Source organism: Planococcus citri, chromosome 1 (genome assembly GCF_950023065.1).
Source record: "Planococcus citri chromosome 1, ihPlaCitr1.1, whole genome shotgun sequence".
NCBI classification, from domain to species: Eukaryota; Metazoa; Arthropoda; class Insecta; order Hemiptera; family Pseudococcidae; genus Planococcus; species Planococcus citri.
In genome coordinates this window covers 41,128,530-41,143,853 of record NC_088677.1, presented here as the reverse complement: position 1 = coordinate 41,143,853, position 15,324 = coordinate 41,128,530, and the positions used below count along the sequence as shown (strand labels likewise).

At 33.9% G+C, this 15,324-nt stretch overlaps 1 protein-coding gene across 2 annotated transcripts; it reads left to right on the top strand.

The window, feature by feature from the left end:
* The first annotated feature begins 196 nt into the window (after positions 1–196).
* Positions 197–15,323, top strand: LOC135831945 (circadian locomoter output cycles protein kaput-like). 2 transcript variants are annotated; one of them, XM_065344826.1, is made up of 16 exons: positions 197–566; positions 2,037–2,112; positions 8,779–8,927; positions 9,023–9,114; positions 9,731–9,820; positions 9,906–10,017; positions 10,092–10,184; positions 10,273–10,333; positions 10,430–10,561; positions 10,630–10,736; positions 10,821–10,968; positions 11,054–11,217; positions 11,996–12,117; positions 13,772–13,924; positions 14,032–14,202; positions 14,351–15,323. In XM_065344826.1, exons 2-16 carry the CDS (start codon positions 2,051–2,053, stop codon positions 14,468–14,470), a joined length of 1,776 nt encoding a protein of 591 aa, XP_065200898.1. In that variant the 5' UTR covers positions 197–566; positions 2,037–2,050; the 3' UTR covers positions 14,471–15,323. The 2 variants fall into 2 exon arrangements, with proteins under 2 accessions (XP_065200898.1, XP_065200897.1); XM_065344825.1 differs by having other exon boundaries at positions 199–566; positions 2,037–2,084.
* Position 15,324: the final 1 nt, after the last annotated feature.

The following is a 15,324-nucleotide window of genomic DNA, read 5'->3' as shown; positions in this document are numbered from 1 at the left end:
AATATTCACGCTTGGTCCGGACACTTCGGAGATGGTACAAATTTGGCTGTACCATCCCCGAATTGTACAATTTCGGACTTGGTACCTAACATATGTTTATTAAAGTACAAGTATGTATGTGATTACGTATGTCGGTGTATTCGACTTTCCTTATTCGTATGCGTGATAATAATTGTGGCACACCACTTTCGGTGGCTTATCTCAGCTTACGTATTCCGTCGAGCTCTATAATAACCGTGCTACATGCGCCTTAATACTAAAATCATCTCCATTCGGTTTAGTACTGATAGTGAGTACCATTGAGTTATGTTTTCATTTTCAAACTGTTTTGCGATTATTAAAAACAGTTGTACATGCGAAAAAATTGCACGAATATTTTAATTGAGTAAAGTTGATTTAACTGAACTTTCTTCAATTTTTTAAAATCTCTATTTCGGGCTTGCATGATTAATTGAACGACGTCTTGGTTATTGCTATAAATTGCACAACCTGACACTTGGTTGAAAATCATTCAATTTAAGAATAATGAGTGAATCAATCAACAAATCATCGAACGTTCGATCTGAGTAAGTGATAAAATATGTTAATAAGAATAAAAAGTATGTTGTATCGGGTATTTTTTTTAAATGAGAAGTATCCTTATATTTAATATATGTATATAAACTGAGTTTATTGTGCGTAACATACTACATACCTACGTACGTAGCGCAGAATTGGTTAGGAGGACTTTGATCTCAATCTCATAATAAAACATCAATCGTTACTATCCTCATAAATTTCCTTTTCAAGATGAAAGCAGGAAAAGTAAATGTATGAATCTTGGAGAAAAGGTACCTATACTGTTTGATGAGTGATTTTTCATTTTGATCTTGATTATTAGATGGTTTATTGCTAGTTATACATATCAAAAACAGAATACGCACCTTGGAATATTTTGTGTAAAAGAAAATTAATTTTAATCTCATAGTAATTATTTTTCCTATTTAATTAAGGGTGCGATTTTAGACCACGACAAAAAAGGGCGTCATCACGACAAGCATAGGCACTTTCACAGCAGAAAAATCATTACCACGACTAAATCGTGAATACTAAATTTCCGACAGTAAAAAGCTTACCCCGACAATAAAAAAAAAAGTATTCAAACGACAAAAAAAAATTCACATTTTATTGCTTCAAACTGCCATATATAAGGCCATGCTCGACAAAGTTTTTCTGTCAAAAAGAGATATTTTACCGTCAGAAATAAACGTTTAAAAAATATTAAAATTATACGAACAAAAAAACGAAGTATGTAAAAGTTTGCTGTTTATAGAATACCGAATACTTTTTTGGACTTTGATGGGTGACCCCTCTTCCTCTTTCGACCTCAGGGACGAAGCGAAGGAGGCTAAGGAGCGATAGTTTGCCCCCTTCCGGTTCCGTAAAAGTTGAAAAAACTTGGGAAATTGTGAGAAATTCAAGAAAGTTAGGAAAATAAAATACAAAAATTTTAGTTTCAGAGTTTTCAAAAATTCAGATTTTTTACAATCATGTATTTAATTACCTATCATTTATTTGCCAACAAAGTCGCCGATCTATCCTCAAAATTCTCATTTTTTTCCTAAGCTTTTGCCCTCGCTTCACTTGGGCCAATTTGGTTCTCTTCTACTTATTAAGTTACAATTTCACTCAAATTTTTCGAAAGAAACCTTCAGTTGATTTTTTGTTGAAATTTTGTACAAAATATAACTGTGATTGACCTGATAATGTTCTGTCGTGTATGGAATTATTTTGGCGTGAATACTGGCTTATCTCGTTATTAAATCGTAGTCGTTCATAAATACTTTGTTGTCGGGCTTCATCTGGCGCTGGCGTGGAACTTCATCATTTTTTGTCGTTCATTCATCTTTTATGAACGAAAAAATGCTTGTCGTGATGACGTCCTTTTTTGTAGTGCAAAAAATATTCACCCTTTAATTAACCTACTTACCATTTTTTAAAATTATTATGTAAGTGCAAGCGTAGTAGGATAAAGTTGACTAATATTTTCATTTCAGACATCTTGTGATGGATGACGAAGACGACGAAATGGACGAAACGAAACGGTGAGCTAATGAAATTATCAATTTTTATGTAGGTTTTAGTTTTCGCCCGGTTTTCCGTTTTCGTATTAGTTGGACATACCTACTCATATTTTGTCTCGCGTTTTTGTAAAATGAAACGGTTTTTGTATTTCGATATCAATAAAAAAAAAACACACATCGTGAATATCCATTCATGATACATATGTAATGTTAACAATATTGTGTCTATCCAGTATCCACTTAATCAAATTTTCCGTCTCAACAAACAATGACTCCGTCGCGTAGGAAATGTTTTGTTCACCTGAATGAATTGTGTTTTTGCTTTTCCGACTGAATGTTTATATGGCTCGTTGTGTGTATCATCCTTTGCCATATTATGATTGTCTTTTAGGTGGACAAATTATTCATCCGGAAGAGTCCTGTTTTCGAAATTTTCCATTGCCATTGTAAAAGTTTGATAGGTAGGTACCTATTAGGATAATCCTGACTTTGTTGTTAGTCAGAAAAAAAGGGTGGGATTTATCGGCACGACAGCTTAGGGTGTTTCAACGACGAAGTAATATAATGCCCGGCCATGTAAAAATTAAACGATAAGAATAAAAAGTTGAATGACGAAATAATTTTATTCAGCGACCATAATTATAAGAATTGAACGACAATTTATAAAAAAAGTCAGCGACAGAAAAAAAAGTAGCCCGACGGCAGTCAACGACAGATTAAAAAAAATACACGACATTTTTGCGCATCGATTTCACGTCCGTCTCGAGTCTCTGGTATCCCAAATACAATCCGAGTATTTATTTAAATTCAGTCAAAAAATCCTGGAATTCGGACAATTGTCATAATTTTAAAAAAAATTGAGCTAAAGCCCTCTCCTCTAAAAAAAAAAGGGTCACACGAGGTTAAAATTATTCTTCGGGGCTCGCATCCCTTAGGCTACGGACATGACATGAGCGTTGAGCGTCAGCGTGAGCGTTTTCAAATTTTCAAAGCTCGTTTGACGCTCTCGCTGATGCTCAAATATCAAAATTGTTTGATATTTCTGAGCGTTGAGTGTCATCGCTCAGGAATAATCTCGTCAAAACCGTCTAACGTCAAGATTACGTTTTTTAAATTTTCGCCAACGCTCTCGCTAACGCTCAACGCTCATGTCGTGTCCGTAGCCTTACTCATAGGATATAAGAAGTCAATGTGATGACCAAACGAATTAAAATACCATTTTCAAAATTTTGGAGCATTCTATCCCTCTCCTTCTCTCGCTCATTAGTCTGTTTCGAGCCCTTTGGATCCCAAAAATTCAATTTGTGTATTTACTTCGACTTTTCTGTCAAAAAATTCTCAAATTCGACAAACTTTAATTTAAAAAAAGCTTAGGGCACATGGACCCTCCCACAAGCTTCTTATTTTTTATGGATTATAAATTAATCTAGCTAATGGGAGGTATCTTACCTCCCTTCTTTCCTTTCGTAAGTCCATCTTAAGGGTGTACTTTAGCTTCCAATTTCTCGAGAAAATAGGTAATGCGTAACTTTTATTGAAAAATATTTGGCTGCCAAATCGAGAGTGTAAAATTATACTTTTCAATTTTATCAGTAAACAAATTACCGATTTGTTCGCGAACGAAAAATGAATAATTTTTGAGAATTTATTTTGAACGAATTATTAAAAATTGTGCGTGCGCATTTCTGCATTAATTGTTGCACTCACACTCGCACACGTTGTTATTAAATACGTTGGAAGCGTTGCCAAATCGAATTTTTCGTTTTATTTCGAATAATTTTCCAAAATAATTCCGACTTCCGATTGTCACGAATAACAGAATTTCCTTGGCCAAGCGCGTCACTACTTTTTCTCCACGACGTTGTCGTGGAAAGTTGTAATTGACGCGCTCGGCCGGAGAATTATATTTTAATTTTCATTTACTGCATTTTTAATGTGTTATAATATTTGATGTCTGGGTTCACGAAGTATTTTTAATGAATGGTGGATTTGTTTAATTTTCAGAATGATTTTTTAAAATTTTCAGTATACTAAATAGGTATATACGAGGATATTTTTTTCAATTTTTCAAAATTTAATTTTCTGACATGATTTTTCATGGAAAACTTTTTTTATGGGGGCCCGCAGTGCAGTGCCTCTAAAGTAAATTTCAAAAGTATCAAAACTTTGTCATAAAAATTGATAGAAATGAAATTGGGGAGAGGGGAAATGAAATTTGATAAAATAAGCTTTCGAGCAATTTTCTGAGAAAACAGGACTTGTTAGTTGTTCGGAAAACATTAAAACAAAAAGAGCACTTTTTAGGCTGGCAAAAAAATTATTGCTTTTTGGATGTCTTGGCCAACAAAGCATAAAAGCACAAGTCCCTCAGCAATTATGGCAAAAATTACGACCATTTTAATTATACTTCATCGAAAAGCTAAATTCGCAAAAAATTAACACTCTCTGACAATTTTGTAAAAAAGCGAGAGTTTGTTGGCAAAACATCATTTTTTTGGTCAATTTTGACAAGAACAGGAAAGTTTGACAATTTTGGCAAAAATTATCCCTTTTTGACAATCTTACCAAGAATATTCACTTTTTGACAATTTCGATGAAAATGGATAGTTTTTGATTACCTATTTTACCAAAAATTGATGCTTTTTGACAACTTTTCCAAAATCATGACACCATGACTTAGGCAAATTTAGTAACAAAAAAACAGAACCTTATAAGTAAGTTTGCCAAAAACAGGACTTCTGATTGGCAAACTATGAAATAAACAGAGGAATATTTCAAAAAAGTGGGGAGGTAAAGCCCATTTTGATAGATCACATGTCACATTTTTCGAGCACTCTGAAAAACATGATCAAGTTTTTGGGTCAAAATTCTTCTGAAATGCTCAAAAGGTTTTGTTTGTAATTTTTCCCCATATGTTAACCCATTTCTGCGCGTTGCATGATGCCTTTTTCAGAAACTTCGGAAATCATGACATTCAAGACTCGATTATGAGCTCAAATAGAGTCTTTCAAAAATGCTCAAAAATTTTTTTGTTATGGTATTAGAATTTCTCGTGAAATTTTATTTTCATTTTGATAGGTCACATGACATTTTATCAAAAATCCCAAAAATCAAAACCTGTCTGCCTCTAAACTTTTTTTAAATGTACCTACAAAAACATTTTCAGCTAAACATACAACAGTTCATTTTTACTCAAAATTGTATGGAGATACGGTGCGTATTTCACAAAAACTGAATCCAAAATTGAAATATTGAAAATTGGAAAAACATTCAACACCACCGTCAGCCGGATCTGGAATTATAATCAGAAATCATATTTTTTTGCCAATCTGGTTCTTGTGTACATGCCATTGAAAAAATTGAAAAACCAGTTGAACCAGCTCATTTTATGCACTTCCAGTGCTCAAATTTCGGTCAAACAGTCTGTGCTAGATACCAAATCGACCCATACCACCCTTGGCCGGATCCGGCCTTCTGCTCAGAAAACAGAATTTTTTACTTTTTTTCTCATATTTTCGTTGAATTTGAAAAACTATCGTTTCTCCCCACCACATCAACTTGAGCAGTTAAAATTTTTATATTTGGCGGGGAGAAACGGTCGTTTTTAAAATTCACCGAAAATACGAGAAAACAAATAAAAAATCCGGTTTTCTGACCAGAAAGCCGGATCCGGCTAATGGTGTATGGGTCGATTTGGTATCTACCACAGACTTTTTAACCAAAATTTTGAGCTTCTGAAGTTCATTACAACAGCTGATTTTACTGAATTTTCAAATTTTTCAATAGCATTATAAACCACCGGATGGACAGAAAATTTGATTTCTGATGATGATTCCGGATCTGGCCGGCGGTAGTATCAGTCAATTATGTAGGTATCAAGCATAGATCCTTTGGCCAAAATTTCAGCTACTCAAATTCACGTGGTGGGGAGAAACAGTAATTTTTCGAATTCACCGAAAATAATGAGAAAAAACAGTAAAAAAAAACTGTCTTCTGACTAGAAGGCCGGATCCGGCGAAACTAGAAAATTGCATTTGGCCAAAATTTGAGCTCCGGAAGTTGATACGCGAGTTCATATGCGGGAGAGATGGATATTTGTAATTTTTTTCCGTTTTCTGAGTTATTAAACAGCTTTAGCTGTGTACACAAAATTTCAAACGCTCGCCAAAAATCTAAAAATCAAGCAGCTGAAAATTTGGGGGATGGGTGTTTTTTGAGGTCCTCTTTCCAGCAGTCTGAGTTTCACCCAAATTGGAGATTATCATGGGGGGGGGTCCCTTGTAAGTAAACGATGAAATGCAGCAAAAATTCTGTAAATCATCGCCAAAATTACCTAAAGACAATAAACTCACCAAAAAATGTGGAAAATTCATTAAAATTTGACAAAAATGTGTGAAGATTTGTCGACAAAATTATATGAAAACACTCGGAAAAGCATTAAAATCAGTAGGTAGGTACCTACCCAATCATTAAAAATCGTAAAAATTAGATGAAATTTCAGTAAAATTCGACAAAATGCAAACAAAATCAATTAAAACCAGGGAAAGTTCAAAAAATAGTATATTTTCAAAACTATGATACTATTTCAAGTAGGAATACATCATTTTGAGATTTTAGTTTGGTCAAGATCCGTAAATTTATTCACTTACTCTGAATAACTGAAAGTTGATAACTATAAGGGTACCACCTAATGTGTTAGAATGGCCAAGTATTAGAATGGTCAAGTTGTAGAAAAAGAGGGAAAAAAAGGGAAAAATATTTTTGTTGCCAACCCACTTTGTTTGGAGAAGAAAATTTCGTAAAATAATTAAAATGAAAAGTAAAGCCCAAGTATTAGAATGGTCAAGTTGTAGAATAGTCAAGTATTAGAATGGTCAAGTATTTGAAAAATAGGGGGAAAAGAGCAATCTGTTATAAGAGGATGAGGAAGTGGTACTTAGACTTACTACTTTTTTGGATAATAGGGTACAAGGGTACCCATTTTCAGGGTTGGGGGGCGTTGTGTCTGCTCACCTCGGCTTCGCCTCGGTTGCGCTGGTCGCTTTGTTGTTCATACTATGTCTGTTAACTTCCCTCGGCCTTCGGCCTCGGTGAGTACAGTTTTTTAGAAACTACCGCAGGTACTGTCTACATACAGGGTAATGTCCAGCCTCCGTCTGAACTTACCAAGGGGAGTAATGCTCATCGAATGAAATATAAATTTTAAACGGCTCGGCTTCGCCTCGCCTAATTCTCACATTCTCCGAGTCCATCCTGACTGATATTCCTGATATTTGTATTTTCTAATTTCTAACACTTGTCCATTCTAATACTTGAGTATTCTACAACTTGACCATTCTAATACTTGGGCTTTACTTTTCATTTTAATTTACAAAATTTTCTTCTCCAAACAAAGTGGGTTGGCAACAAAAATATTTTTCCCTTTTTTTCCCTCTTTTTCTACCACTTGACCATTCTAATACTTGTCCATTCTAACACATGAGGTGGTCTCAACTATAAGCACTCCGCATACGAACTTGAAACTTTGAAAGAATAAAATGTAAGTGGATACAAGGTTTATTAGTTGTTGTGAGGGTACCTATAAGATGTATTTTGTTACACATTGATGCGAATTATTAATTATATCGAGAACAAAAGCAATTTTTTCCACTTCAAAATGATAATTGATAACATTTTCAAAATTGTTTTAGCTTTTGAAGTTTTGAATGATAAATGAAAGTGGCCAGAGGGGTTTACCGTTTATGATGAAAAGAACGAATTTTCTCATTCTTAAGTACACGTATCAACGAAAACTATTGATACGCACCCTACATTTAAAATGCTTCAACTAAAATTTGTAAACAAAACAAATTTTAGGTCCGCCATTGTTAATATCAACTAGCTCGTACAAAAAAAACTGAAAATTTTCGTTACAAAACTACGCAATGAATAATGAACAGACCTATTTAGAATTCGGAACATAACTTCTCAAGATTACAATGATGGGTGCTACGAAGCCGTTTTTTTGAAGTTTTCGTTTCCAAGCATTATATTTTCAAGTGAAAATAGCACATTTTTACAATATTTAAAATCATTATAATTAATGTATCAAAGTAAATTTCTCAAAAAGGGCTTCGTAGCACCCAAGATTTTATCCGTCTAAACAACATATCCAAAAATGAAAGTTATCCAAACAGTAGTTTTTTCGTAGTTTTGTAATGAAAATTAAAGGTTTTTACCTACTCATTTTACCTACTAAACTACACCCTTGTCTCGTAAAATTCGCAGGTTATTCTATGTACTATTGTCGGGAATTCTTTTTTTTCGGCGTGCAAAGTGAATATCTCTGTCGTTACACTGGTCGTCGTACAAAAACCTATTAAATTCGTCGTTCAAATCACTTATGCCGTCGTGCGTTAATGGCTGTCGTGCAAGCACCCTATTTCGTCGTATTGCTGTCGTTGTGCCATTATATTATATTTCCCCCAAAAAAAAATCGTGAAAAATTTTGTTCCCAAGTAGAAATTAAGTGGTGCCGGGAAATAAAGGTCACTCGTACCTTACCTATTTTGAAATGGTGATTGATTTTTTAAAGTGTACGTGGGCTCGACTTTTCATCTTTTTTCAAATATGAGTTGGAATGATTTTTTAAATTTATATAGATAGGTAGGGTATTGGTATTAACTATGTATTCATCTCCGGAAAAAAATGTTCATATTTGTATTTGATTTTGCAGGAAGTCTAGAAACTTGAGCGAGAAAAAAAGAAGAGACCAGTTCAATACGTTGATCAGCGAATTGAACTCCATTATTTCTGTAAATGGAAGAAAAGTGGATAAATCTACCATTTTAAAAGCGGCTATGAATACTTTAAAAGTTTACAGCGGTATGCTTTTTGAATTCGTAATATTTTCAGCAAACATATTTTTTAGATTAAAAACCTTTGGATACTATTTCATAAAAAATTTTGTTTTCTTTCAGAAAATGTTGCTCGGTCTCTAGAATATGAAATAAGTGAAGAATGGAAGCCTTCATTTTTAACCAACGAAGAATACACTTACTTGATGTTGGAGGTATGTGTTGTATGTAGTCTAGCCTTGAATACTGTCATTACTTTGAAATATTCAGAAAGTACGAGTACCCAGTTGAAAAAAACTGCAATTTGACTCTACTTTACTGCAGCATGATCGTCAAGCGATTTGACAAAACGGAAACGGCAGATAAAACAACACGAAGACCAATGTACGCAAGAGACCGAAAACAAATTGATCGTAAAAATTTTTTTTTACTAAAATGTAATTTGATTGGTGTTTTGTTCCCGAAGCACAAAATTATAATTTTAGTAAGAAAAATTTATACACCTAAAAAAATTTTTAAAAAAATCACAGTGCGCTCTGATATAGCGCCTTTACTTGTTGAATCGAGTAAGTGCTCAATTTGTAGCCTGAAATCTTAGAATTCAGTTTTTTGACACGGTTCATTGGAAAAATGTTGGACGACGCGAATCCGTACAATCACTTCCGTTTTTAAAATGTGGTTTTTATATGTACATACCTACATATTACACGCGTTCAAAGTTGACGACAGCATTTATGGCTAGACTATGGAATTTGAATGATACCTACCTACTACATATTTACCTACATGAATTTTTTGTTCGAAAAAATAATCTTATAATTTTTAAACCAGACTTTAGGTGGATTTATTTTGGTGTTTTCATCTTGTGGAAAAATTCTATACGCTTCTAGCAGCTTAGCCACAGGACTAGGTTATATGCTGGTGCGTATTTTGAAGAACGAATAAGATCTTGCAGAATGTGTGCGTTTGAGAAATTCTACATTAGGTACTTATTATGTGTTTTCAGGATGAGATATTGAATTTAAGTATATACGATTTAGTAACAGAAAATGATAGATCGCACTTAGAAAACATGTTTTTCATTTCAACTGTAAATAGTCTATGCATGCAAAATGAAGGTGAATAAGAATAATTAGTCATTTTTTTCCGTTAATGACGTGTTTTTTAATGTCAATTTGTACATTTTGAACAGATCATCCAATAAATTTCAAATGTCATTTTTTGCGAAAATCATCAAAATCTGGAGACTTGGTGTACGAACCTGTAGAATTCCTGGGGAAAATAAGTAAGAATTTTCAATGGGTACCTATAGTTATACTTGAATCGTAATTTTGTTGAACTGTTTCATCTTATTATATGCACTTTGATTACAGAACCGCAAGAAATTCAGAATTTTTCAGTTGATCAAGATAAAATATTAGAATTTAATAAACCGTCAGTATCTATTTTGTTTAATCAGAATGAAAAAATAAAATAAAAATGATGCACTCGGGATTTTAAATTATGTATTTGGTCGCTATTTTCTTACAGATCAATATTTGTGGGTTTTATTCGACTTCTTACTCCTCAGTTATGCAATGATGTCATCCTTCATGATCATTTAAAGACAGAATTTATATCTCATCACAATTTTGAATGGAAATTTTTATTCTTGGATGAAAGGTAATCCTCTTTTAAATGGTAAACTTCTGCTGACACTTGTGTAACTTGATTGTTAATTTTTGTTTCAGGGCTCCTTCTATTATAGGTTATTCTCCTTTCGAGGTTCTGGGTACTTCCGGTTACGATTATTATCATATCGATGATTTGGACGGTATAATAAGTCATCATAAGACCTGTAAATACTGCCACCATATTCTGAGTTTTTGTTTCTGTTTATTTGGTTTTACTGTAATAATCGATACGTTTTTGTGCTTTTCAGTAATGGTACAAGATGAAGGGGTATCCGGATTTTATAGATTTTTAACTAAAGGACATCAATGGGTATGGTTGCAAACATCATCGTATATAACCCGAAGACAATGGAATTCGAGGATAGAATTTATTGTTTGCACCCATCGAGTAATCAAGTGAGATCATTATTTTAATAACAAATGCGTACAGACTTGGAATACGGCATTTCTAATTTCATTCGTTTTCATAATTGTTTTCTAGTCCATTGAATGCTGATCGAAATTCGGAAGATAACGAAACCAAAATGCTGAATTGTAGTACTCAAGATTATACGCCTTCTTTTTCGAGTAATGGCAGCACATCTTGCAGTACAAAAACATCGCCTCCTTCGTGTTCGTGGCAGTCAACCACATCTACAACTTCTGGTAATACTTATTCGCAGAAATGCATCCTTATTATAAATAGGTACCTAACATTAAATTTACATTATAACGTATATTTTTTTCCTACGAGAGTTCGAGTGGGATCACACAAATACTTTTGAAAGTTGAGATTCTGGTACACTTACATAAAAGTACAACGTGTTTACAAGGTTTCGAATTCTGACTCTCTAAGCGTTTGCTTTTTCTTAGCTCACCGGAGTACCTATGTAAAATAAAAAAAGTCTATACAGAAAATTCTGAAGGAAATTGAAACGAGAAATTTAATTATTTCCTTTTGGCATTTTGCGACTGATTTTTTACTACATATACCTACGACGTGCTTAGGTGTCAGTGTCTCGAAAATTTTGGGCAGATTGCAGATTCGCGGCGGAAAAAAACATATTTGATAGGTACTTACGAGTATTATGTTTGATTTTTAAAAACAATATTTTACTTACCGAATTTGACTTTTGAAAACTTGAATAAAAAAGCAATAGCTAAAATTATAGGTACCTAAGTAATAACTAATAAGTAGGTATCTAATTTCAAAAATTTGACGGCATTTTCAACATTATAAGGTAATAGACTTTTTGTCGCGCTGATCTGTGCCATGCTATGATTTTCCAATTTTTTGTCAGACTTTTGAGAGAACCTGGAAAAAACCTAGGTACTAAGTTCCTGAACGTCCCATTTAGAGGAGACTTTACTTCCATTTTTGGATTCATTTTTTTCTGAAAGAACAAAAGAATAAGTCACAATTCCTGGTATGTATTCTTTACAGATAGCAATTATTGTGAAGAAGAGGATAAAGACGAACGACCGTTATTACGAAAACACGATGACGTCCTATCTTATAATAACAGAATAGCATCCGGTGCATCTAGTCGAAATTTATATTACCACGTATGTACCCCCCCCCCCAATGCCTGCGTATAGTCGGGGGGCCCGCATAAGGATCACCTGCACCCCCTGCCGATTCTCCGAGACAACTTTTTTCTTATAGGAGAAGTCCTAAGGAACATTGCTAGCCCTTGTCCTCAAAAAAAAAACAAAATGGCGGCCATTTTGATTGACAGGTCAGCCGAAATCGCAGGTTTTGCGTTCCAACATAAGACTTTCACGGAATTTCTTAAACCGTACAAAAGTAGATCGAAAGAGCAGGCAAAATTCATCACCTGTCGAGATTTCAAGTGCTAAAGTGCCTTTTTCGATTTTTGGTGAATTTTCAAAAATCAAATTTTGGCCAAAATGTGAGAAAAAAATTAAATTTTTACAAAATTGACCTAGAAATCTGAAATTTGGGATATATCCTATTTTTGACCTGCCAAATCGATTGGAAACTGTTTAAAACCGTTTTGAGCAGTTCTGGAGCCTCCAGCAGATTTCTGAAACTCGAAATTCTCACAAAATTTCATCAAATGGAGTTAGAAAGCCGAAATTCATTCTGCAAACTAATTTCAATACGCTATGAAGTCGACTGCAGGTGATTTTCAAGTCGTTTTGGAGCCTCCAGCAATTTTTTGAAAATTACTGGAGCCTCCAGTAGATTTTTGAAACTTGAAATTTCCCCAAAATTTCATCAAATGGGATTAGCAAGCTGAAATTAACTCTGCACTTCAATTTTAACACCTTCTGAAGACGACTTCAGGCGAGTTCAAGTAATTTTGGAGCCACCAGTGACTTTTTGAAAAGTTTCATCTCGTTTTTAGGAGAATTGAAATTTCGAAAAAGTAGCTGGAAGTTTCAAAACCACTTGAAACCACCATGCAGTCGACTTCATATTGTATTGAAATTAGTTTGTAGAGAAAATTTCGGCTTGCTAACCCCATTTGATGAAATTTTGGGGAAATTTCAAGTTTCAAAAATCTACTGGAGGCTCCAGTAATTTTCAAAAAATTGCTGGAGGCTCCAAAACGACTTGAAAATCACCTGCAGTCGACTTCATAGCGTATTGAAATTAGTTTGCAGAATGAATTTCGGCTTTCTAACTCCATTTGATGAAATTTTGTGAGAATTTCGAGTTTCAGAAATCTGCTGGAGGCTCCAGAACTGCTCAAAACGGTTTTAAACAGTTTCCAATCGATTTGGCAGGTCAAAAATAGGATATATCCCAAATTTCAGATTTCTAGGTCAATTTTGTAAAAATTTAATTTTTTTCTCACATTTTGGCCAAAATTTGATTTTTGAAAATTCACCAAAAATCGAAAAAGGCACTTTAGCACTTGAAATCTCGACAGGTGATGAATTTTGCCTGCTCTTTCGATCTACCTTTGTACGGTTTAAGAAATTCCGTGAAAGTCTTATGTTGGAACGCAAAACCTGCGATTTCGGCTGACCTGTCAATCAAAATGGCCGCCATTTTGTAAGTAGGGCCATTTTTTTTTTTGAGGACAAGGGCTAGAAATGTTCCTTAGGACTTCCCCTATAAGAAAAAAGTTGTCTCGGAGAATCGGCAGGGGGTGCAGGTGATCCTTATATGCAGGCCCCCCGACTTTCACGACAAGTACCTACTTATTTAGTTCAATATAAAATTATTTTCTGTTTTTTCAAACAACAGAGAAGGAAAAGTACAAGAAAATTTCACCACCTTGATAAGAATTATTCAGAGTATCCTGGTAACAGCAGTGATACAAGTTCCAGTAACAGTAATGGATATTATGCTACCACTAGTACAGCACAAATAGTCAGCAGTGTTACGCCTAAAATAAAAGTATTGAAAGCTCATTTTTGTATTAATACCTAATGAGAATATTCGATTTCTGCCTAGAAAATTAATTTCATTACTTATATGTATATTTCTTACCATGCACATTACAGTTTGAACAGGAGTGTAAAGTAGAAAATGTTGACACTAATGCATCCCTGGAGGTTTGTTTACAACAAAAATGTGACGAATTGCAACAGATTATTGCCGAAAGGCAAGAAGAACTGAGGATAGTTTCCGAACAACTGTTCCTTGCCAGATGTAATTCCTCTCGACAAGAAAATGTTAGTATACCGCCCTATAGTTGTTAGATTTCATAAATGTACCTACCTATACATTACATACTATATACTTTTCCGTATACCTACCCATTTAGTTGGTCATTTTTTCTTCTTTTTAATTTCTTGTTGTGGTTGTTTTTCTTTACCACAGGCGAACTCATCAGATAACGTAATCTCGCCAGGGCCACAATTTAGCGAACATATTCCAATGGAACATTCGAGTTCAGATGGAAGTCTTACGGCTTATTCGTACGAAAATCGACCGTTATGAAGACGATAAAAATACTTGTTCAAGTTCCATTAATGTAGGCATGGAATCATACCTGCTCATCGCGCATTGCCATGCCATAATTCATTTGATTGATGTTACGTATGTACTTATTGTTAGACGTATAACTATCTTTTAAGAGATGTAAGGGAAAATGTTGAACTAATGGTTTATTGAGATTGAGAAACAATGCAGAAATTTTTTGAACTAGACTGCTCTTTGATGATACCGATATTTCTTATCAATTATTTTTCAAATATATGGTAAATGCATTGGCTTATAAAATTTTTTACTGCAGAAAGTGAAATTAAGACATGAAAACAGCGCGAAATAAGGTCGATGTATACTGGTACGCTGTTGTTGATGATTTGATTTTCAACCCTTTATGCTTTCTTTATAAAATGTCTACGTTGGATAATTTAACAAATTTGTTGTATTCAACGCAACTAAGCAGTATACCAATGCTAATAGCATGAAACAAAACAAAACTTGCAAAAATCAAACAAATTCATTTTAGCGAACGTTGACAGACACATTTTTTTGAATAAAATCAAGATAAGTAAGTATCATAAAATTTATGTAGTTGCACTGTCACGCAGGTAATTAAATTTTGACAGTCAATTTATCACAACACATACGTGCATTGGCATATTTAAATGCAATAGGTACCTACTACCTACCTACTAACATTAAATCATTATGCTTACAAATAGACAATAATAAAATAGAACATCTGAATTACCTAGGGGTACAATAGTAAGTAGAAGTACATATAGAAGTACCTACTTACCTATTACAATAATGCACAGTAGGTACATATGTATACCTACTTAAAAATATAAAAAATTCAAACCTGC

What these genes read in the sequence shown, in the direction of transcription:
- LOC135831945 (XM_065344825.1), top strand. Translation starts at nt 526, where the DNA reads ATGAGTGAATCAATCAACAAATCATCGAACGTTCGATCTGA. An exon ending in ATATTAGAATTTAATAAACC is followed by an intron (nt 10,334 to 10,429) that starts GTCAGTATCTAT and finishes ATTTTCTTACAG; the next exon opens with ATCAATATTTGTGGGTTTTA. An exon ending in TTTTTATTCTTGGATGAAAG is followed by an intron (nt 10,562 to 10,629) that starts GTAATCCTCTTT and finishes TTTTTGTTTCAG; the next exon opens with GGCTCCTTCTATTATAGGTT.